This window comes from Archocentrus centrarchus, unplaced genomic scaffold (assembly GCF_007364275.1).
Source record: "Archocentrus centrarchus isolate MPI-CPG fArcCen1 unplaced genomic scaffold, fArcCen1 scaffold_43_ctg1, whole genome shotgun sequence".
Taxonomy (NCBI): domain Eukaryota; kingdom Metazoa; phylum Chordata; class Actinopteri; order Cichliformes; family Cichlidae; genus Archocentrus; species Archocentrus centrarchus.
The window spans coordinates 120,529-143,462 of NW_022060269.1; the positions used below are offsets into that span (position 1 = coordinate 120,529).

Sequence of the window (22,934 nt, forward strand, 5' to 3'; positions counted from 1 at the left end):
TGAGAGTAATTGTTTAAAATAAGCTATTTGAATTAATGCACAACATACATATAGACTATAGTATACTTTATATAACACCTGAAGCCTGGATCTGTGTGAGAATTTTTACTAAGCTTGTCTCAGAGTAAAATTTTGTGGCATTTTACTCAACAAATGTTGACGTCGCATTTGGAAAAGCACAGCTGGAACGATCATTGTTGTCTTCCACTTTGGGGAGATCTTCCTTTGTGTGTTCACTGTGATGGTCATCTAATGGAACCGAGCCATCATCAATACACCTGTTCTTTCCCAAGTGCATCGAGCCGAAATGTCCACTATGAAAAAGAGTCTGTTTGTTAATCATATGCAAAACACAATCCTCTAATAACAACAATGGCATGAACAATTTTAACGGTTGTAAAACAAGATGATTTTGGCTCCTTTAATTCAATGATATCTTTTAATTCCACCCTTAAATACCTTTTAATACTAACCTTGTATGCTTTATATATGCACATGCAGTAATTTAGCAAATTGCTGTGAACTAATGAGCTAACTAACTAATTGCTGCTCTTGAATGATCAGCATGTACACTATTTTCATCCCCACAGGAGAGGTTGTGCACCTAAAAAGACCCCCAGAACCCCTGCTATGCAGGTAGTGTTGAACTATGATACAAAATGGTAACAGAGGCATTGAATGGGTTCAGATGAAGACTATTATCACATTGAAACAGGAACAAAGTAATCATGGAGGTTTTCTGCCGAACATCACATATTTTTCAGCAGCAATCTTCCCCTGCAGCAGCTGAAAATCCCCGTGCTCCTGCACAGACACATCTCTGAAATTTCAGCAGAGCCCAACCTGCTTCACTCCTATCTACACAAGGTTACAAAAATCAGGAGCTGTACAAGTCAAAATGACACAAGTGCACCATGCGACAGCAGTCGAGGGGTCACTCTTGTCACATGCCACAATTTGAGATGACAATGGGGAATTTAAACTGCAGACGGTACAAGAAGCATGAGGAGTCAGCTCGAAGGCTTCTCCCCAACTACCCCCAGCTACCTACACTGAAACAATGAAAGGAGCACAAATATGAAAAGAAAATGTAATATACTTGTGTATATTTGTCCAATATACAGACAGAAAGAGGTGGTGTGATAGAACTGCAAATGGTTTTCCAAGTGTTTTCTTTCCAAAGGTATTAAAAACAACAGCTGATATCTAATCAGCTGAAATTAGCTCATTTTGAACAACTCTCAGAAAGGTTCCTCTGATCTAAGTGCTCACAAATGAAAGCCTGCATGTATTACCCAAGACCGTGTAGAACATGTGTCAAACTCAGCAGCCATGGGACAAATCCAGCTTTTCACAAATTTTAATCCAGCCTCGTGTCAATTTTGGTCTACTTAGTTGTTGCAGTAGTATGCACAGTGACTGCACAGCTACTGTTAATATGTTTTTAATGAAATTTCCTACACCACCACTGAGTTGACAGGTTCAGGCCTGTGAAGCATTCTACTTAAGTCCTGTAGGAATATGTGCAAGAACAAAGTTAAAGATTCATTATTTTGCTTTACCATCAGGAATTATTTGGTTTATCCAAACCAAATTACTGCCAGGAGTTGGTATATTGGGGCATATGAAACAGGTTGGTATAAGTTGGCTGTATGATAGCCTAATCGTAGGACTGTACTCAGTATGAGTCACATTTTCTGCTGTGGCTCTTAGTGAAACTGAAACTGAGACCCATGGTGTAGAAAGATGGATGAGTGGAAAGAGAAGATGGATGGACAGGGGAAACAAGTAAAGATGGAAGGAAAGAAAACAACAAAGGAGGAAAAATGGAGAAAAGAGGGGAACAAAAAGAAAAAATGAAGATAAAGAATGAGTAGGTGACAGGCAAGTGAGAGGAAAGGACAGGTGAGTGAGAACGGGGGAAATGCAGTAAGAATAAATGGCACATATTGTGTGGGACTTGATTACACTGATGCATGCAGGTGGTTGCTGTGATGGACTGCAATGTGCTGCAGTTGACACTGAGCTTCTCGGTCTACAGATGGCATGTTGGATTTAAGCTACACTGTAGCCCTTCTGACCAAGCACTGATCACCACATGAAGAATTTTATTTTTTGTGCTGTCATAATATGTACCACCACATAATATTATCAGTTTTATTTTATTTTTTTAATGGTTCCCACAAGTCATGACAATCAGGGGACAAAAAAATGAAATCAAATAAAATTATTCCAACTGAAATCAGAAACTACATAAAAGCTCACCTTCTCTTTGCTTTTCTCCATAACACAGGGTTAGGGTTCAGAGGTAGGGCTGGTTTTAATTGACCTCACAGGGCTAAAGACACTTTATAATTATCCTCTGCAAAATGTGCTTAAAACTTTCACTACTAAGGGGCACTGTTTTACCAGGAAAATTTAGTTTTGTTCCCAACCCCTGCAGTAACCTACAAAAAAAGAAACTGGTGCATCTAAATTGATCATAGATGTTGATGTGAGAGTGTCTCACTGTGTTAGCCCTGTGATCTATTTACAACCTGTTCAAGGATGGAAAGATTATCAGAGATCCCACAGTTTGCAGCTTGGTACATGGCTATAAAGCTTTAACTACATACAGCAATTACACCATATTGCCAGAAGTATTCACTCATCCACCAAAATCATTGAATCCAGGTCAGCAACTCAGCCATGAAGTGGTAGGTCACATAAAACCACCTCAGTGGATGCTGAGGGTCATAGTGCACAGAGGTCACCAACTTTCTGCAGAGTCAATAACTACAGACCTCCAACCTTCAGATCAGCTCAAGAACAGTGAGAGCTTCTTGAGATGGGTTTCCATGGTGTAAAGCACGCCGCCACTGGACTCTAGAGCAGTGGAGACGTGTTCTCTGGAGGGATCAATCACACTTCTCCATCTGCCAACCTGAGGGAGGAGTCTGGGTTTGGTGGTTGCCAGGGGAACGGTACCTGTCTGACTGCATTGTGTAAAGTTTGGTGGAGGGGGGGTTATGGTGTGGGGGTGTTTTTCAGGAGTTGGGCTCGGCCCCTTAGTTCCAGTCAAAGGAACTCTTAATGCTTCAGCAAACCAAGACATTTGGGACTATTTGATGCTCCAACTGTGTGGGAACAGTTTGGGGATGGCCCCTTCCTGTTCCAACATGACTGCACACCAGTGCACAAAGCAGCTCCATAAAGACATGGATGAGCCAGTTTGGTGTGGAAGAACTTGACTGGCCTGCACAGAGTCCTGACCTCAGCCTGATAGAACACCTTTGGGATGGATTAGAGACTGTGAGCCAGGCCTTCTCTCCAACATCAGTGTCTGACCTCACAGATGTGCTTCTGGAAGAATGGTCAGAAATTCCCATAAACACTCCTGAACCTGTGGAAAGCCTTCCCAGAAGAGCTGGAGCTGTTACAGCTGCAGAGGGTGGGCCCACATCATATTAAAGCCTCTGGAGTAAGGATGGATGTTACTCAGGTTCATGTGTGTTAGGGCAGATGAGTGAATACTTTTGGCAATAATGTCTGTGTAACAGTATCAACAAAAACTAACCAAGAAAATTTCTTAATACTGTTGGTAATAATATTAGACAGTTAGCTCCATTTATAAGCATTAATATAATTTACCTTAACAGTCTGGAAGAAATGTTGCAACTTGAGCATCATACTCGGTATCATCACATTCTTTTACTCTCCAACACTGTCTAAAGCAGTGAGAAGCTACTCAAATATTTTCTCTCTTGTCTTTTCCACAGTTTCCTTCTGAGCAGAGTTTCTTTCTGGGATCTGGTGCTGGTGGTGATGTGTGTCACTTTCGAGGCGCCTTAGCCATTGTTGCTTGCTCATCAATTAGAAATGGGCAGGGCAGACCAGATACCGCATTGACTCACATCACCATCTTGTGGTACAAATGGTTTTACATGGAAACACGTCCCATCGCTAGTTTATTTTTCACTGATATCTCTGCAACACACTGCATAGATTTTTTTTTTTTTATCTGATGAAGAGCAGGTGTGCTTGAAACATCTCTGCTGCAGTGATGCAATGAATAGAAAAAACTGGAGTTCTGCGGTGTACAAGCTGTTGATTTTTTCATGTATGGACTTTTTGGACATAAAATCATGGTGGTTGTTTCTTTGCATTGTGTTTACAGCTTTGATTTTGGAAGGTTCTAAACTATTTTTAAACAAAAGGATTTAAATGAGATCAATGCCTTTAAAAAAAAAACATGGTTGAATCAAATGTTTGTTTCAGCCCCTGAGACAGCAAAGTAGGTTTGTTTTTTTTGCTGTATATGTTCTGCATTTTCTACATTATTGTTACAACACAGCTTGTTTTATCTAAACCACTTAGGGAAAAACAGACGCTTTGAAAATTGCAGGTTATGAAGGTGTAATTTGCAGTTGAGGCATGTTTGCACCCCATGCCAGCAAGAAAATTAGAAATCAAGTTTCTGCCCTGATCAACAGAATGTATGTAATTTTTTCCCACCAGACACCAGATACCTATCCTGCACTGTTGTACCTGCATCTGTGTCACGTAGACCGGCTTGTTGATGAGTATCCACGTGGATGTCTCGTAGCAGGGAGGAATGGTGATGGAGCCCTCGTAGGTGATATAACGCGTGGTGTCGGGGTAGAGGTCAGCTATGTTCAGGCCCATCAATAAGAAGGCATCATCTAGAGAAATAAGACAAATAGGAAGGGGGAGGCTGTGTGTGCAAGTTCACTTATGTTCAAACATATTAACTGGGACATCAGTTAAATGGAAAGAAAATATTAAAAACAGGAGAGAAGAAATGTGTTTATGTGTTGCTTACAGTTCAATTGTAGAACTTTAAATATACAAGTGCTCATACATTACACTATGATAGCTAAACCTATGCTGCTTTTCAAATTGCATACTTCCATACTCCGATGTACCAGTGAGGTGGTGTGTGCATAACACTCAAAAAACTAAGTGCATAACACTGCACACTTGTCTTGGTTATGTAATGGAAAGGGAAAGAGCACCAAACAACTTCACTCAGCAGAAGGAGGATATACATCATGAGTATAGCTAACATCTACAAATGTTTAACAGCTATTGTAGGTATAAAATGCTTATGCATGCTAAATTATCACCTTCACTAGACAGACATTTAGGACTATGTGTGGTCAGAGGTACTATTCCCACATTATGCAGTAGCTAGCACGACAATCCTGGTCAAACATTGCAAGCGTATGTATGTAGTATACATAGTATATTGCATGAAAGTGTTTGGTTTTTTGGTTTTTTTTACCTTTATTTATACAGGTAGTCGCATTGAGACTCAGTGTCTCATTTGCAAGAGAGACCAGAAGCAGCCACACTGAGACTAGTGGTGTAAGGTTAGGATAACGTAAGCAGTAGTTAGAGTAATTCTCCAGTACATCATTATACATTCACCAACTTTATTAGATACATCTCTTCAACTGTTTGTTGAAGATATCTAATCAATCACATGGCAGCAACTCAATTAAAGCATTTTGGTATGCAAACATGGTCAAGATGACCTGCTGCAAACTGAGCATCAGAATGAACGCTCGGTTAAAGAACCACACCGGGTACCACTCCTGTCAGCTTAGAACAGGAAACAGGCTCCAGTTCACACAGGCTCGCCCAAACTGGGCAACAGATTATTGGAAAAATGTTGCTATGCCACTCAGAAGGTAGGGTCAGGATTCGGCATAAACAGCATTCTGGATCCATCCTGCCTTGTGTCAGTGAGTCAGGCTGCTGCTGCTGCTGCTGGTGGTGTGTATTTTCTTTGCAAAATGAACCCCTTAGCACCAACTGCTGGTGCCCACCTGAGTATTGTTGCTGACTATATCCATCCCTTTATGACCACAGGAGCTGGTTGCCTGCTCTACCACCGAGCCACCCCGGCGCCCAGAGTACCTGTTATCACACACTCCATTTTACAAAGCTCAGCTCATTTTAACTTGGTTTCTTGAACATGACACTGAGCTCACTGTGCTCAAGTGACCTCTGCAGACACTAGATATCAATCCAACAGAGCACCTTTGAGGAATGTTTCCAGAAAATTATTATTATTATTATTATCTATTATTATTAATGCATGTAGGAACTGAGTATACAAAGAAAAAAGACATAACTGTGTTAGATGAATGTCGAGCACTGCATAAATGTACAGTATGAATCTATAATCTTTGGACAGCTTACACTAAATAGTTTATCTGAGATACAAACACAAGTGTGCTGTTGTACAGGAACTTTATGTGTCTCTGTAATAACCAAGGACAGAATCAGTTCATACATCAATTATATTACTCACATCTAATTTAAGGATTCCCTGCTGCTTCCCACAGGCTAGTGTTCAATATTGCTTTAATTGGATCTTGGTTTAGCTTCGTATAACCCAAGTTTACTGAGAATGGAAAGGTGTAAAAATGTCTTCTGGATTGACAGAAAGTTCCTGTGTGGTTCTTCTGTCACTCTGCTATGTTTAGCCCCATTAACAGGATGGCAGTTCAGGGACTGCACACAGCAGCGTCTTCGCAGCAGAGGTTAAAAAACAGATTTTGGGGATGTAGCACTGATTTATATGTAATTAAGAATGCTTTCTTTCTGAAGGAACACAGTGAAACTGTCAGTGATGTAGACATCGTTAACTGTGGATTCAGACCAAACATGTAGCAAAGTTCATGCTTCATGTTGCTTGCATGAATACAGATGCTGGACTGTTTCTGGACCATTTCCCATTCACCAAAGCAATGGAAGAGCAATTACCTTCACTTACTACAAGTGATACCTGGAACAAAGAATCAATTAAAAGGGGGCAAATACTTTTCATGGCACTGTAACTGTGCATGAATTATTGTCAGTTCTTTGGATAGACCTTGTATGTAATCACCATCCATCCATTTACTTAATCTTCAGGTTGCCGGGGGGCCAGAGAGATGGAGCCCATCCCAGCTTGTCCCCAGTTGGCCATAAAATTCAAACCCAGAACCTGCTTGCTGTGAGGCAAACATGCAAACAACTGCATTACTCTGCCACTTGTAACCAAACACCACCTTGGTCTGAGCACAGCATGAGACCTGCTGCAAGCATAATGATGATATAACTTAATAGAAAACAGAAAAGCACAATATTACTCTGAAAAAATGCAGCCTGCACTGATGTAAGCATATGTTTGTGAGAATTATCACATCAAAGCAGATACAACACCTGGATGACTGTCAAGCCACATGCAGGTGAAAAAGTTTAATCCTTTGGCTGAAAGTCAGATTAATAAACCTTCACAGCATTAATAACAGAAAGGTTGATTCCACCATTTTATTTCCAACAGACGATGAGGCCGTGTGCCTGGACAGACGCCACAGCTCAAGAGTCAAACACAGTGGTAGTTACATACAGTGAATATAGCAAAGATTTAATTCAGTCCAAGAACCAGATAAGGTTCAGAACTGAATTAGCTCGTCTGAAGGCAAAACACAGGCTAAGTGTGTATATGTGTGCGTCAGATAAAGAGTGTGCGTCTTACGTTTGTAGTTAATTCTGGTGATGGTGTCTCTGTTGAGCATGCGGTTCAGGAAGGCATTGGAATTTTCAGAGAGCTGAGAGATGACAAAGAGAGGAGGCTCAGATACAATCACACACACACACACACACACACACACGCACACACACACACAAACACACACACATAATTCTATAAAACATGTAGCTAATAAACTTGTTTTTTTGGAATACTTAATGCGTATGTGAAAAGACTGTACAAGACATACAATTCAATGAAATTAAAGCATGTTAATAAACTGTATACAACTGCTCCGTCTGGTCCCCACTGAAGCTAAATTTATCACCCCTGCACCACGCCTCTGTATTCTAGCTATTTTTTGTATGGCAACTGGGGTGTCTGAGACCAGCATTAATTGCTTCTTTACTCTATTCCCCTGCACTCCCAGAAGAATAAGCAGACCTTTATGAAGATGGAAACAACAGCAATTCCATGAGGGCTCTTAGCTGCCTCGCTGTAGTTGGCATACAGATCCTGATTATAATGGATCAGCTGCACCTGAAATAGAAAAGCAATTTTACACAATATTACTTAAAGCACAGAGTTTCAAGCAGAGATGCAACTGACAAATAATATTGTGCATAAAGTCTATAATCAAGGGCTCTACATAATTTAAACATTATACAGTCTTTTTATGTGCAAATTGCACAACTATACAAAACAACAATATAAAACAAACAAATTCTTAGGATGGAGAAAGAGATTTTTTTTATTTGATGAAAGTGGTGACTGTCCAGTCCGACTCTGAATTATGTTCCCGGGATAATTCAGTCCAATTCAGTAAAGATGCAGAAGAAAGAAAAAAGAATTCTGACATTTGCAGCATAGACAACTGTTTTCCAACATGCTATGGAGCCCTTTTAATCTGCCACAGGAGGTTAGATTAAAATGAATGGTGCAACGTCTCCATGCTGCAATCTCCCACTCCCTGAAAGGTCAGGACTATCTGGTCAAAGTTGATTTCCACAAACTTTTAAATGTAGGTATGACCGAGTTTCAAAAAGGCAGAAATACTGTACAATAAATTAAGCAAACGTAGAGGTTTCCTAAAAAACAGGTTTACCTATCAAGGTCTCCTGAGAGCAGAGTGAATAATGAGAAGCAAAGATATAAGTGTTGTAACATTTTTTAAATGAAGAGAGCCTATCCAGGCTACAACTTACAATGTACACAGAAAGTCCCCGGCCAGCTGGAGAATTTCTCAGTTTGCAATTTTTATCCTATCTGAAAAAGCATTAATTATGTCTGTTTCATCCATAGAAGGCACGCTGCACCCTCCAAAAACCAACACAGTGGTAACCAAAATGCTTTTATCAAAGAAAGAAAGAAAGAAAGAAAGAAAGAAAGAAAGAAAGAAAGAAAGAAAGAAAGAAAGAGGTAATGTAATGATGCCCGTCTATTACACACAATCAATGCTTCCTTGCTTCCTTTCCTTGTTAGAATGCTAATGTATACCCTCCAGAGATTGTTGGCCATTTGTTTGTTCATGACCCGAAAACAATGATCAAAGGTGAAGATATAGAATATAGTAATTCACGAACTGCACATTCAGGCTGAGTTCAAGAGCAATACCCAGCTGATCCTGCCTGAACGATTCAACCTTCGCCTCACTCACAAACACGAGCAAAGAAAAAGGCTTTTGGGGGGGTTTGCTCTTCATGCCTAAGGCACAGTAAGCAAGCTCTCAATTATGTTCAGAGCTTGATACTGACATGCTTTATATATATATATATGTATATATATATATATATTTTTTTTTTTTTAAATCATAATGACAACAGAAACGACCCTGATCAGAAGTTTCCTTTAACATCAATGACAGTTTGAAGTCTTTTGTAGCAGTTGTGGATGAGCCACTTCATTTGCTCAGATGGTAAAGCTGCCCATTCTTGTTGGCAAAACACCTCCATCCATCCATCCATCCATCCATCCATCCATCCATTCTATTCCACTTATCCTGTTCAGGGTCACGGGGGGGGGTCACCAACCTGTCGCAGGCTAACACAGAGAGACAGACAACCATTCACACTCACATTCAGACCTATGGGCAATTTAGAGTGACCTGCAAGTTTCCTGTGCCCGGACATCCCCAAAACAACAGTGAGCCACCTCCTGGTTTTAAAGCCTGTCGTTTTTGTTTGTCTGCCTGTTTGTAAATAAAATCCTGAGTATCTCACCAGCGTGCCTCGCACTGTGTCCAGATCTTTATGACCTTAACAGCTGCTTTATGGCAATTTGACCATCCAGGCCATTTTTCTTCAAGTGCCTCCTTATTGTGCATCTTGAAACAGCCACACCACTTTTTTTTTTTTTAAGAGTCCTGTATATCAGCTGAAGTTATTTGTGGAGTTTTCTTTGCATCCCAAACAATTTTTCTGGCAATTGTGGCTGAAATCTTTGTTGGTCGATCTGACCGTGGCTTGGTTTCAACATAATCCCTCATTTTTGACATCTCAATTAGACTTTGAAAACTGCTGATTGGCACTCTCAATTCCTTGTTTATCTTTTTATATCCTCTTCCTGTTTTACAAAGTTCATCTTCTCTCAGATCCTTTTTTTTTTTTTTTTTTTACCCTTTATTTTATTTATCTGAGTTTTCTCTCAGATCCTTTAATAATAATTTTTTTTCCTCGTGGCTCAGAATCCAAAATCAGTGCAACACTGGATGAAATATGCATGAAATATGTCAGGAGCCCAGAAACTCACTGACTTTTTATACACACTTATGAATTACAAGCAAACAGATCACAGGTGAGGATGATTACCTTTGGTGACCATTTGAACCCGTGTGTGTCAAATTGTGTGTATGTTATTGTGCCAAAACTTTCAGGGTATGTAAACTATTGATCAGGGTCATTTGGATGGTTTCTGTTGTCATTATGATCTAAAAACATCAAACACTATTTTCTGATAAATGGCTTCACCCAACCACTAACTATGAGTGAAAGAATTTTTTTTGTGTTATTATTCATATACTAATTCTGCCAGGGTATGGAAACTTTTGAGCACAACTGTATTTATATAAATGCCAAATACCTGCAGGGAGCAAGGCAAGTCCTGCCAGTCATCAGATACCCTGCTGGGATAAAAAAATAATAAACTGGCCAGAGGAGGACATGGAAGCCACTGACATCAAGACAACCTCACTATGCATGAAGGGTTTCACCCGGAGACTGTATGCCAAGTGGAACGAAAGAGGCTGAGGACTAGTGAGTGTCAGAATCACTATCCAGGATGAAACAACAGAGATCTCCATGAGTATATCAGGAAGATGGCAACTACTGATTGTGCGCTCAGTGAATACCTCATGTAGCAGAAACCTGAGAAAAAAAGAGGAGCAAGAGCAGAAACCATCATGGAAGGACACGGGAACACAGCTCGTTCCACCGGCAGAAAAAGCGGCTGATATTGAAAAATCCTACCAAGCTGGTAGACAAAGATGGACTGACAGACAGCACAGAGGCACTAATCATGGCAGCACAGGAACAAGCTCTGAGCACAAGATTGACAGAGGCTGGGGTCTACCACTCCAGGCAAGACCCCAGGTGCAGGCTGTGCAGAGATGCCCCTGAGACAATCCACGACATGACAGCAGGGTGCAAGATGCTAGCAGGCAGGACATACATGGAACACTATACCCAAGTGACTGGCATAGTATACGGGAACATCTGTGCCGAGCATAACATGTAAGTCAAAATAGGATGGAGATAAGATTCTGTGGGATTTAAAATATACAGACAGACAAACTGGTGATAGATGTAGCAATACAAAGCAATAGTAACACCAGGAAGAAGAGAAGCTCCACAAATACCAAGGATTCAGAGAAGAGCTAGAGAGGATGTGGAAGGTGAAGGTAACAGTGGTCCCCGTGGTCATGAGAACACTCGGGGAAGTGACCCCCAAACTGGGAGAGTGGCTCCACCAGATTCCTGGTACAACATCTAAGATCTCTGTCCAGAAGAGCGCAGTCCTGGGAACATCTAAGATCCTGTGCAGGACCCTCAAGCTCCCAGGCCTCTGGTAGAGGACCTGAGCTTAGTATTGTTATTGGTGCTCCTTTTTCCTTATCCCATTTGATCATGGTCAGGATTTAATTAAGCCCACTGACACAGTTTTAAATGTAGTACACTCATTTATACCCGATACCCCACTGACTGTCCCCCTTCTAGCTCGGTTTGGCTTGTCCTGTTTTCATTGTGTGTCCGTGTCCTGTGTAGCTGTTGCTCTGCTTTTGTAAATAAAGTTTTAAAAATAAAAGTAAGCAAGCTACTCTAAGAATCTTACTTCAGCAGGTTTCTGAGGAGGCAAAACGATTTGGCTATGCCATCAGTGGGTTTTATAAACACAGGCTTTTTCTCCTGTACAGTATTTAATGGTAGAAAAGTAGTCGCTCTCCTGCTCTGCTCAGTGAGTTTTGATTCAGTGAGTGAGATTACTTATTCTTCCAGAACATCTCTGACAGAAGTGAAATCACAAATAAAATTTGCATAACAACACTGAGAAGTGTCTCAAAAGTGTACAGCTTCATCTCTGTGGACAGAGTGGATTTACCAAACAAATGCAGTACTGTGATCAGTGTTTGGTTAATGACAGACAAGCTCAGGGCCTCTCCACAGAGCCCCAAACTGAACACAGATAGAAAACATTAGCTTTTTCAGTTTTGCCAACCAGATTTTAATTTCCATTGAGATGGATTACTGGCTCAGATTTAAACTTGGAACCCGTCTTGTAGGAAAGAAAACTGCCACATTTGAAAAAGTTTAACTCGTAAGAAAAGAATGCTTTCTGAACTACTTTCTTAGGGTCTTCAGTATGTGCTGCTTAGTGCTTTATATCTGTATGCATGTATTCTAGGTTATTATGTGGTATTACATAGTCATGTAGTCATTAATGGTAAGGATTTGTCTTTCTGCAACTGGCAATTTTCCCTTTTGCCTGTCATTGTTCAAATCTAAGGTTTTATGAATCATTATATAATAAAAATAATCTGGTCCTTAGCAGCAAATGGTGTAAAAACAACCTCACGGTAAATACAAAACATGACATACTACACAGTGTCATTATTTATTCAACAAAGATTAATCCAAAATGCAGAAGCGGTGTGTTACTGGCTGCATAGAAATGAAAAGGGGAAGCAGCAGCCATTTGCTTAATTATTTGATCATCAGTACATGTGAGTGCCTCTATAAAAGCAGAGGTCTGGACAGTTCACTGGTCTGGAGCATTCAGGTGCCAGGAGAAAGGACATCAGCAATGATCTGTTCCCCATCAATCTGGGAATGGTTTTAAGAACATTTCCAATCTGAAGTCTATCATCCTACAGGGAGGACGATTATTTACAAGTGGAAAACATTCAAGACAGTTTCCAATCTTCACAGGAGTAGACATCCCAGCAAATTCAGGCCAAGGTCAGACCATGCAGTGGTCAGAGAACATGCAAAAAACCCACAAGGGCTACATCTCAGGCTCTGCGTAGCTCAGCTAACATGTTAAATGTTAAAGGTCATGACAGTAGGACTCGTTGGAAGGATTTCCAGGAGAAAGCTGATAAAAAGAAGATGGCAGCACGGCTGAGCTCTGCAAAATTACATCTGAACAAACTACAAGACTTGTGGAACAATGACAGATATTTGGACACAGTTCCACATTTGTCAAAAACCAAATACAGCATATCATCACAAACACCTGAGACCAGCTGTCGGCACCGGAGGTCTCGTTTTGCAGCCACAGGGTCTGGGCACCTTGCAGTCAGCCATGAGCTGTGGGGGTTCTACAAGCCACTGAATCATGGGGTATCCTTAGTTTTTCACACAGCGCTTCTATATTTTTGCTTAGCCTTCATGAAATAAACAATGACACAGAATAAAATCTTGTGTTGTCATTCATCTCAAGTTGTTTTACCTCATTTTAACCCTTTAACATTCCTGGGGTTCATTTTCCCATGTATTTGGGCCCGTATCAGGGCCCTAGGATTGTTAAAGGGTTTTAAAACCTTAAAGTGAGAGGGGGAGGACTTTCTTTCGACCATGGCTGTATGTCTCGTCTCTTACCTCTCCAGGAAAGCCCTGTCCATTCAGGAGGTGCTCTGAACCTTGAGAGTCTTCACTCCCAAAGTGGATGCGGACTTCTTCCAGCCGGTAGCTGTAACCCAGGGGGCCCCCAGAGATGTTCACCAGGTGGGCTTTGTCTGGCCGCAGGGACACATGCTTCCCCGTGTTGTACATGGTGCCCCCCATCTACAGACAGAGGGGGAGGGCGGTAATGAGATGATGGCTGTAATTTCACTAGTACATTCCTGTAAGATGTGAGCGCACAACAGAGTAGAAACTGACTGAATGATGAGTAGATCAACATAAGGAGTTTTACTACTTAAATGGCACCAATTACAAAGCTAATGGATACAGAAGATTTATTATTGGCAAATCTCAGACTACAATGTGAACTACTAGGATTCAGTCAGTGCTGTGAATTTTAATAAGGTGGTAGGTAGTTTTTGTACAGACACACTACAGTAGAGGTGTTAGCTTTTATGGCTTGTTAATGAGTATCATAAAGTCTGTCAGGCTCTTTCCTGAAATCTCGGGTATAATCTGCTTGGCTCGTTTTCAGTGTGTGACTTGATAGACGCTGAGAGGAGTAGTAGAGTGATGACATTACAAAATGCATTACACTACCACACTTGTGATTATTATTAAATCATGTATTTATGAGTACATCCAAGTACATTCATTTTTAAAATACATTAAGACTGCTGTCAAAACACATTAAGACAGCACCGAGTACCAGGGTTACACGTATCCTCTGGAGCCCACACTAAACCACTTCTTTATATTATCGGTTCATTTAAATTCAAATTCAAAATTCATTGCTCCATCAGTGGTGGTGGTTTTTCTCAGACTATGATCTGATATGAAAACAAACAGAACGCCAGCACTCACTGAGTACGACTCAGTACTCACTAAGTATTCTTGTTAGCATTTTTTTTAAGGCTATGAACAATCATCACAGCTCTTGGTCATTTTTTTAGTAATATCACTAATTTTGTTTACATCCACTCATAATATTTCTGCTTAGTTTTAATCTTATATATGTGGAATGTAAAAACAATGCAGTGTAACAGCTTTCACTGTTGTTTACGTCTCTTTTTCAACATAAAAATTAGCACTACTTGTAATTTTAATGACAGCACTGGCAATAAACTGTAAAAACATTATGGAGTTTTAATGCGGGTGTTGCTTTTATTATTACCATCACGAGCTAGAGACTACAACATATGTTACTTATTAACAATTTATTTTTAACATGGGTAATCCCTTTGCCCCCAGCCCCAACAACACCATGGCCCACTTACAGAAATATATCAACTTTGTCTACTGCCAGAAAAAGAGAATGAACAGGAACACGTGTTGTGTTGTGTTGTGTTGTGTTGTGTTGTGTTGTGTTGTGTTGTGTTGTGCTGTGTGACACAGTTTTTTGAAATCTCTTTCTTTCCCTCAAACACTTTTTAATGGAAGCTTCAGTGAGCTGATTTTCTGTTTAATTATGAAACAACAGGATAGTTCAAATTCACTTTTGTGAAATTATATAACCAGAACAAAAGGCAATATATGCTGTACACAAGGCAAAAGAACGAGGCTAAAAAATGCTGTTGGTTGGCAGTAATGGTTTCCAATAATTATTTGATCCCTGCTGAATATTTAAGTTTGATCACTTACAAAGAAATGCACAGTCTCTAATTCTATGGTGGTTTCATTTTAATGGAGAGAAACAGAATATCATCCAAAAAATAAAAATCCAGAAAAAACACATCACACAAAAGTTATAAATTGATTTGAATGTCATTGAGTGAAATAAGTATTTGATCCCCTACAACCCAGACAGCATTTTGGCTCCCACAGATTGGCTGTCATTATGTGTAAAACACAATAGTCCACAGGATCAGTTTCTTCCATTCCAACCTCTCCACCACCATGGGCAAGACCAAATATCTGTCAAACATCAGCTTGTAGACCTGCACAAGGCCGGAATGGACTACAAGACCATCAGCAAGAAGCTTGGTGAGAAGGTGACAATTGTTGGAGCGATTATTTGGAATTGGAAGAAACATTGTCCGTCAATCATCCTTGGTCTGGAGCTCATGAAAGCACATGCACAGGCCCATATTAGGTTTGCTAGTCAGCATCAATATGATTCAGAGAAGGCTTGGGACAAAGTGCTGTGATCAGATGAAACCAGTATCAAGCTCTTTGGCATCAACTTGACCCGCCGTGTTTGGAGGAAGAGAAATGCTAAGAATGCTAATGCTAATGCTGCCATACTGCCAAAGCAACAAAGCTGAGGCTAAAGGAGAAGCATGTTAAGGTCATGGAGCGGCCTAGTCAGCCTCCAGACCTCAATCCTACAGAAAATCTGTGGAGGCAGCTGAAGCTTCGAGGTGCCAAGCAGCAGCAGCGTTTCTATAAACAGGAACGGGCCAAAACCCTGCTGAGATGTGTGCAAACCAACTACAAGAAACATCTCACCAACAACGGTTTCTCCACCAAGCACTAATTCATGTTTTGCTTGGAGATGAAATACTTATTTCACTTAATGACTTTTATGTAATGTGTTTTTTTCTGGATTTATGGTTGATATTCCATTTCTCTACATTAACCTTAGTGTGTGAAGAAGACTCCCCATTTACATGAACAAAGTGGAGTCTATTAGATAAATATGATTCAAACCACTGCAGTGCAGTACCTTTAATACCTATAGTATGCTCTAATCTCTGTAATAAAATGTTATGATCAACAGTATCAAAGCTGCACTGAGGTCCAACAGGACAAGAACAGAGATGAGTCCACTGTCAGAGGCTGTAAGAAGATCATTGGTAACCTTCACCAATGCTGTTTCTGTACTGTGATGAATTCTGAAACCTGACTGAAACTCTTCAAATAAACCGTTCCTCTGCAGATGATCAGTTAGCTGTTTTACAACTACTCTTTCAAGAATCTTTGAGAGAAAAGGAAGGTTGGAGATTGGCCTATAATTAGCTAAGACAGCTGGGTCAGTGATGGCTTTTTCAGTAATGGTCTAATTACTGCCACCTTAAAGGCCTGTGGTGCGTAGCCTGTTAGTGGAGATAGATTGATCATATTTAAGACTGAAGCATTAATTAATGGTAGGGCTTCTTTGAGCAGTCTCATAGGAATGGAGTCTAATAGACATGATGGTTTGGAGTAACCGATAACTGAGAAAGACGATAGAAAGCAGTACTGAAAGTAGCTGTACACAAAGATACGTCTTTGAGATGGTTATGAATATTTTTTTTTCTCTAATGGTTAAAATTTTATTTCTGAAGAAAGTCATGAAGTCATTACTATTTAAAGTTAAAGGAACACTCGCCTCAGTCACCGGCCCTTATCCCTGACTAGAGAACAAAGGATGTTTTCTGTGTATGAGAGAACAGTGAATATGTTTGTGTGGATTAAAACAGCTTTTCATGTTGCTAAAATGGCCCCAGAGCTGTATGTTCCTCACAGCGCCCCTGGCAACACGTAAAGTATTAATGCTCTTTACCCGAATCCCAGCCATATTTATCATACATATTATATGACGCTGCAGCAATCACATATTCATTACTGCTGTTTGTATATAATAAATGAGGAGAAAACACTCAGCTTCAGTTTAATTGTGACACACCACTGCTGGGGTAGTATAAAATTAAACAATTACTCACCAGCCTGGGAACTATTCACAGCATTAATCCTCAAAGAAAAGCACACCAGGGATTTAGAATCTAAAAATGGATGATTTTTACTCTGCTACGTCACTCGACAGGTTCAGGAAGCATGAAGACAAATCAATTTTCAATTACTTGCTGTATGATATGTAGGGATATTGTGCTGGGAAATTTGCATAGTCTAATCTTAAGTCTCCAATGTGAATTCAGCGACCTACACTGAAGAATGGCCCGTTTGTTAGAAGGTGCGTGTTTGTGAGTTTCAGCAGCAGCCCAAACTATTCGCCTCTACAGAACTGTTACGGTTCATCAGAGTTTCTAGGGTGTCTTAACTGAACCACCTTCATCAGGCCGTGCTACAGCTGGGCTGGGAATTCCTTTTCAGCCATTCTGCTGCTGGTGTGATTTTGGTCCTGTGGCATCGACCTGTCCTAAGCTTCAGGTCGGCTGCACTGACCTTCTTGTGTGAAATGTCTTCATAAAGCTTCAGCGTCATTGTCATTCCAGCAGTGTGACAATACTATTGTTAGTCACAAAGTGTGTAGTCATCTGAAAACTTGAGATGCGTCAAATTCCAGTAACACCAATCTTATTTACTGTTGTTCTTATAGTAAAAGAATTAAGAAATATTTTATCAGGTTTTAGAGATGTCTGCGGTTGTTTTGCCATTGGCCTTTGGGTCTTTGTTTATTTCTTTCAGCACTGCACTAACGATCCTGAATTGCTTGAGTTCGTTTTATTGAGGACTGATGAATACCCAGGAATTCAGAAATATTTTAGCCTTTTCCAGCTTTGTGCATCTCTGAACTGTTTCTTCTAAGGTCCTGAGAAAGTCCCTGTGATTGAGGCAGAGTATGTCAGTAACCAGGCTTTATATGTCTTTAGTTAAAGGGAGAAGCGTCACATTATTACCCACATTTCCAGTCTCCTTGCATTACTTGGAAAACATTGCTCCAAGTAGATTATAGCATCTGCAGTGAAGTGGAAACTGTACCTCGCTGTTGTGGTAAAGCAAGAGCTGAACACAAAGGTGGCCTATCTATCTCTATAAGGCCACGAGCTGTGGTTAGCAAAGATCACAGATACAAGGGAAAGAAATGAGCTTTCTCCAAAAGGTGTCTGGGCTCAGCCTTACAGATAGTGTGAGCAGCTTAGTCATTCAGGAAGAGCTCAGAGTAAAGCTGCTCCTCCTTGAAAGAAGCCTATTGAGGTGGTTCAGACATCTGACTAAGATGCATCCTGGGTGAATCCAAACTAAAGAGGACATGCTGACCCGCAGACAGATCAAGAACACACTGGAGACATTATATCTCTTGGCTGGCTTGTCTGCACCTTCATATCCCCAAGAAAAGCTGGAGGAGGGAGAGCTAACCATCTATGCTTAGACTATACTCCTGTGACCTGGATCTGTACAAGTGGTAGAAAATGGAGGGTTTGAAGAATCAAGATAAGACCAAATTATCAGCAAAAATGCAGAAACCTTCACAAATTCAGACTTCACAAACTTTTTCTGTCACTGTTTATGGGTGAAACATCATAGTGGGAGCCCTTTCTGAAGGGTTAAAGCACAGAAGGCTCGTAAGTTACAGCGGAGGAGAAGCTGCTTGTACACATAGGCAGCACAAAAGCTAAGTTCTCAAGTGACTTCCACATCTTTTGACAAATCTCCATTAGATGATGAGGTTGTTGCACAGCAGTTGGGACTTGCCAACTGCATGCAGGAGCCCCATGCACTGGTTTGAAGAAAACTAATCAAACATACTTCGAGTTGTCTGTACAAACAGGTTAATGCTGTTTGATGTGTGGTCTTAGAAAACCAAAGCAGCATGAGCGAAATCTTCAAAGTCTTTCTCTGTTTTCCATCAAGCATGTGATTGCATCAAATAGAGAAGAGTGGGTGTTAAAGAAAAAAACATGAATTGTTACAAGGAAAGTAAAATAGGAAGTTGTGGGAAATGGAAATATGAATGGAAAAGGGGGAACATCCGTGGAAATAAGACTAATGGGAAAAGGCAAAGGGGATGAAGATGGTAGGGTAAGCTGAAACAGAAAAGCGAGAGATGTGATGGGTGAATGGTTAAGGCACTGGACAGGAAATTTAATGAGGACCTCAAAGCATGACCAAGGCCCGCTAACAATGAGATGAAAAGGAGAAAAATTTAAAGTTTGTGCTTCATTATCAGTAAATGTTCTGAGTAAAGTGGTATTCATGTGAAACATCAGAACTATGGATGTACTGAAGGAAAAAAGTTTAAAGTTAGAGTAATTACATCAGCTAGATCTGAAAAAATTATCATCAAAATAAATATTTTATAGATATAAATTTTATTTTATTTTCATCACGATGTACTAGTACACTGATTTCAGCATGTTTGAAAAATTACCTTACCTATTTAAAGGAAGTTACACATTAGTTGTGTCCAAATTTGGGGGCTGGCTCCTTCGAAGGACCCGGTCTACGTAGGCCTGGTCCTTCGAAGGCCAGGAAGACAGTGTCTTTGAAACAGGACGGTCTAGCCTTCATATCTGCGTCACCTGCTATTCAACTGTGACAGTGCGAAGCACAGCTGTGGAAAAGAAGCTGTTAAAATGGAGCCCAAACTTTTGCTCTTTTCTTTCTTTTTTTTTTAATTTGACGTCAGTGTTAACTCAAAATAAGCTGTTAAAACAAGTACAGCACATTTCTACATCAAGGAATGAAGATGAGCAAATGATTCATTTCCAAACACTGCTTCAGTGAGACATTAAATTAAATGAAACTATCCACTTATGAAGCCTAACTTTAATCTCAGCCAAACTGATTTACTCAGAAACTGAAAAAACCAAACATCAACTGTCAGATATCATCTGAGTGAATTATATCCGTGTTTAACTTCCACTCAGTGGCAAAAACCAGCGGGGGTTTTAATGTGCTGGGAGTCGGGCGTTCTCTCGACTGCCCGGTCGGCTGGCAGCTGGCGAGGTGAGCTGGCTGTTGCAATTAAGTGATATATTAATAAATCAAGCAGATATTTGAGGTTTACAGATCTACATTCTCGCCGAAAACATCTCAAAAGTTTGTTCTGTGGCACAGAAAACGGTGATATTTCAAACTTTTTGGCCGCTCTCCTCCGCCACTGAGTTTGAGTTTCGCTGCACAGTGAATCATGGGATAAGGTGGGACTCAAAGGATACATCGGACCCATCCTTCAAATCCGGGGGAATAGAAGAACGCATTTGTCAGCCACACTTGGAAGATTCTTTGAATTTGGACAGCCTTCGTCGCCTCGCTGTGACGTAATCGGCCTTCAAATACGTCCTTCAAAGGATGCAGCCCCTGAATATACTCTGATCAAAGTCTTTGTTAAAAATGTCAACGAAATTTTAGTGATGTTTATTTTTGAAAACAAACTTCTGCTGATAAGCTAAAATGCACAGTGGCAGAGAGAATCAAGATCATGGTTATTAAAAAAAAATCTCCTTGGTCCACACAACTGGGACTTGGTTAGTCAGTTGCCGCAAGGTGCTTTATATTATAAAGTAAAGACCCTACAATAATACAGAGAAAACACCAACAGTCCAAACGACCCCCTATGAGCACTTGGGGACAATGGTGAGGAAAACTCCCTTTAAACAGGAAGAAACCTCCAGCAGAACCAGGCTCAGGGAGGGGCAGTCGTTGGTTGGGGTGAGGGGAGGGAGGCAGGACAACAGACACTACATGCAAGAGAGCCAGAGATTAGTAATAACTAATGATTAAATGCAGAGTGGGGTATAAACAAAGTAAATAAGGTGAAGAAACAGTGCATTATGTGAACCCCCCAGCAGACTAGGCCTATAGCAGCATAACTAAGGGAGGGTTCAGGGTCACCTGATCCAGCCCTAACTATAAGCTTGATCATAAAGGAAAGTTTTAAGCCTAATCTTAAAAATAGAGAGGGTGTCTGTCTCCTGAATCCAAGCTGGGAGCTGGTTCCACAGAAGAGGCGCCTGAAAGCTGAAGGCTCTGCCTCCCATTCTATTTTTAAATACCAGAGGAACCACAAGAAAGTCAACAGTCTGAGAGCGAAGTGCTCTGTTGGGGTGATATGGGACTATGAGGTCTTTGAGATAAGATGGGGCCTGATTATTCAAGACCTTGTATGTGAGGAGAAGGATTTTAAATTCTATTCTAGATTTAACAGGGAGCCAATGAAGAGAAGCCAATATGGGAGAAATCTGCTCTGTCTTTGTGCTCTCTAAGAGGGCACAGGCTGCATTCCATTAGCCACACACATCACAACCCCTCAAACTAGAAAATAATTAGAGAAAGACAGAAAATCAGGAGTCATTCAGTCAAACAATTACACATCCAACAGGAGAGAGACAAAAGAACATAGAATTAGCAGCAGTAACACAAAGAAAGCAAAAATGTAATGGAAAAGGAAATGGACAGCATTGGGCACTGATTAGTCAAAGCAATGAGTGACAGAGAAGAATGGGTTGGAGGGAGAGTTTGAGAGACACAGAGAAACACTTTTGGGTAGATAAAAAATGGGTTAGGAAGAGCTTCCGCTCCTCAGAGCAACACTAAGGGAATGAAATGCTAATATTTAAAAGAGGAAAATGTGATCGGTCCCACCTGGGCCTGGACTCTAACAGGCCACTACATAATGCATGTAACCCAATAAGCACACAGCGAGGGCCAAGGTTTTAATTTAAGTCCTCTGCTCTGCCAGTATCTATTAGAGACAAGCTCTCTGGCTATCCCTCTGTTGACACACTGGGCTTAATTATCACGCTGTAGAACACTAAGTAGAAAGCTCTGCTTTCCTTGCTCTTTTACAGCATTATGCTGCCTGAGGCCGGTGATTTTCCAACCACTTTCTCCCTCAGGGATCTCTGCTACGCGCACATGATAAAGAGCCACAACACTGCAGGGCTGAGCATCTCTTACCAGGCTAATCCACACTTCGAAAAGATGTTTACTGCTTCATCTGCAGCAGCCTGATCTCTTTTATTGTAATGTGAACTCTGAAATGTGATTAGCCGTTAACTTTGATGTAGTCTAATTCCAACAAACACGTTCATTTTAAAGTTATTTTTACTACTAAACAGAACGTGTTCATTTGAAGATTTATATAGAATGATTGTTTGCAGTGAATCTAACAATCTGCGAGTCAGAATACTAGAAATGAAAGCTACTGCATGATTTTATTAGGAAGTCATCTATTTTGAGTTTAGATACCGGAGGCACAACTTACAAATGTGCAAGGTATATTGGATTAAAAAGAAAATCCACTTATAAAAGTTATAACTTCAAATCTGAAATCAGAGGTTCAGCTTCTAGATCAAGCACTCTTCAGTCTGCACATCAACATTTCTGAAAGCCGTCATTATTACCGTAGATGTGGAAACATCAAAGTGTTTTTCATCTTCCAAATCCAGCATGACATGAAAAACAACAAACATGACATTTCCAAAATCCAGTATGGAAGTTTCAAATTACGCTCACTCTTTCTAGCAAGTTTCTTTGGGTTATGCCACTGTCCAAAATCAATGTGTGAGCCGCTAATTCGGTCCAGTTATGTAATTCAGTTTAACATAAATGGGATTGTGGAAAGGGAGACACTCCTGCACGCAGTTCCAGATATTTGAAAACGGTGCATCAACTCTGGAATTTCATAA

The 22,934-nt window shown here is 40.5% G+C and overlaps 1 protein-coding gene across 1 annotated transcript in view; it reads right to left on the minus strand.

The window, feature by feature from the left end:
- The window catches only part of LOC115777133 (carbonic anhydrase-related protein 10-like), a 148,796-nt gene that overhangs the window by 29,463 nt on the left and 96,399 nt on the right, over positions 1-22,934 (minus strand). Inside the window, exons 4-7 of the mRNA XM_030724964.1 lie at positions 13,618-13,803; positions 7,970-8,065; positions 7,532-7,604; positions 4,528-4,682 (exon numbers count right to left, since the gene is read on the minus strand). Of these exons, the coding sequence (XP_030580824.1) occupies positions 4,528-4,682; positions 7,532-7,604; positions 7,970-8,065; positions 13,618-13,803 (510 nt within the window). The remainder of the gene's footprint in view (positions 1-4,527; positions 4,683-7,531; positions 7,605-7,969; positions 8,066-13,617; positions 13,804-22,934) is intronic.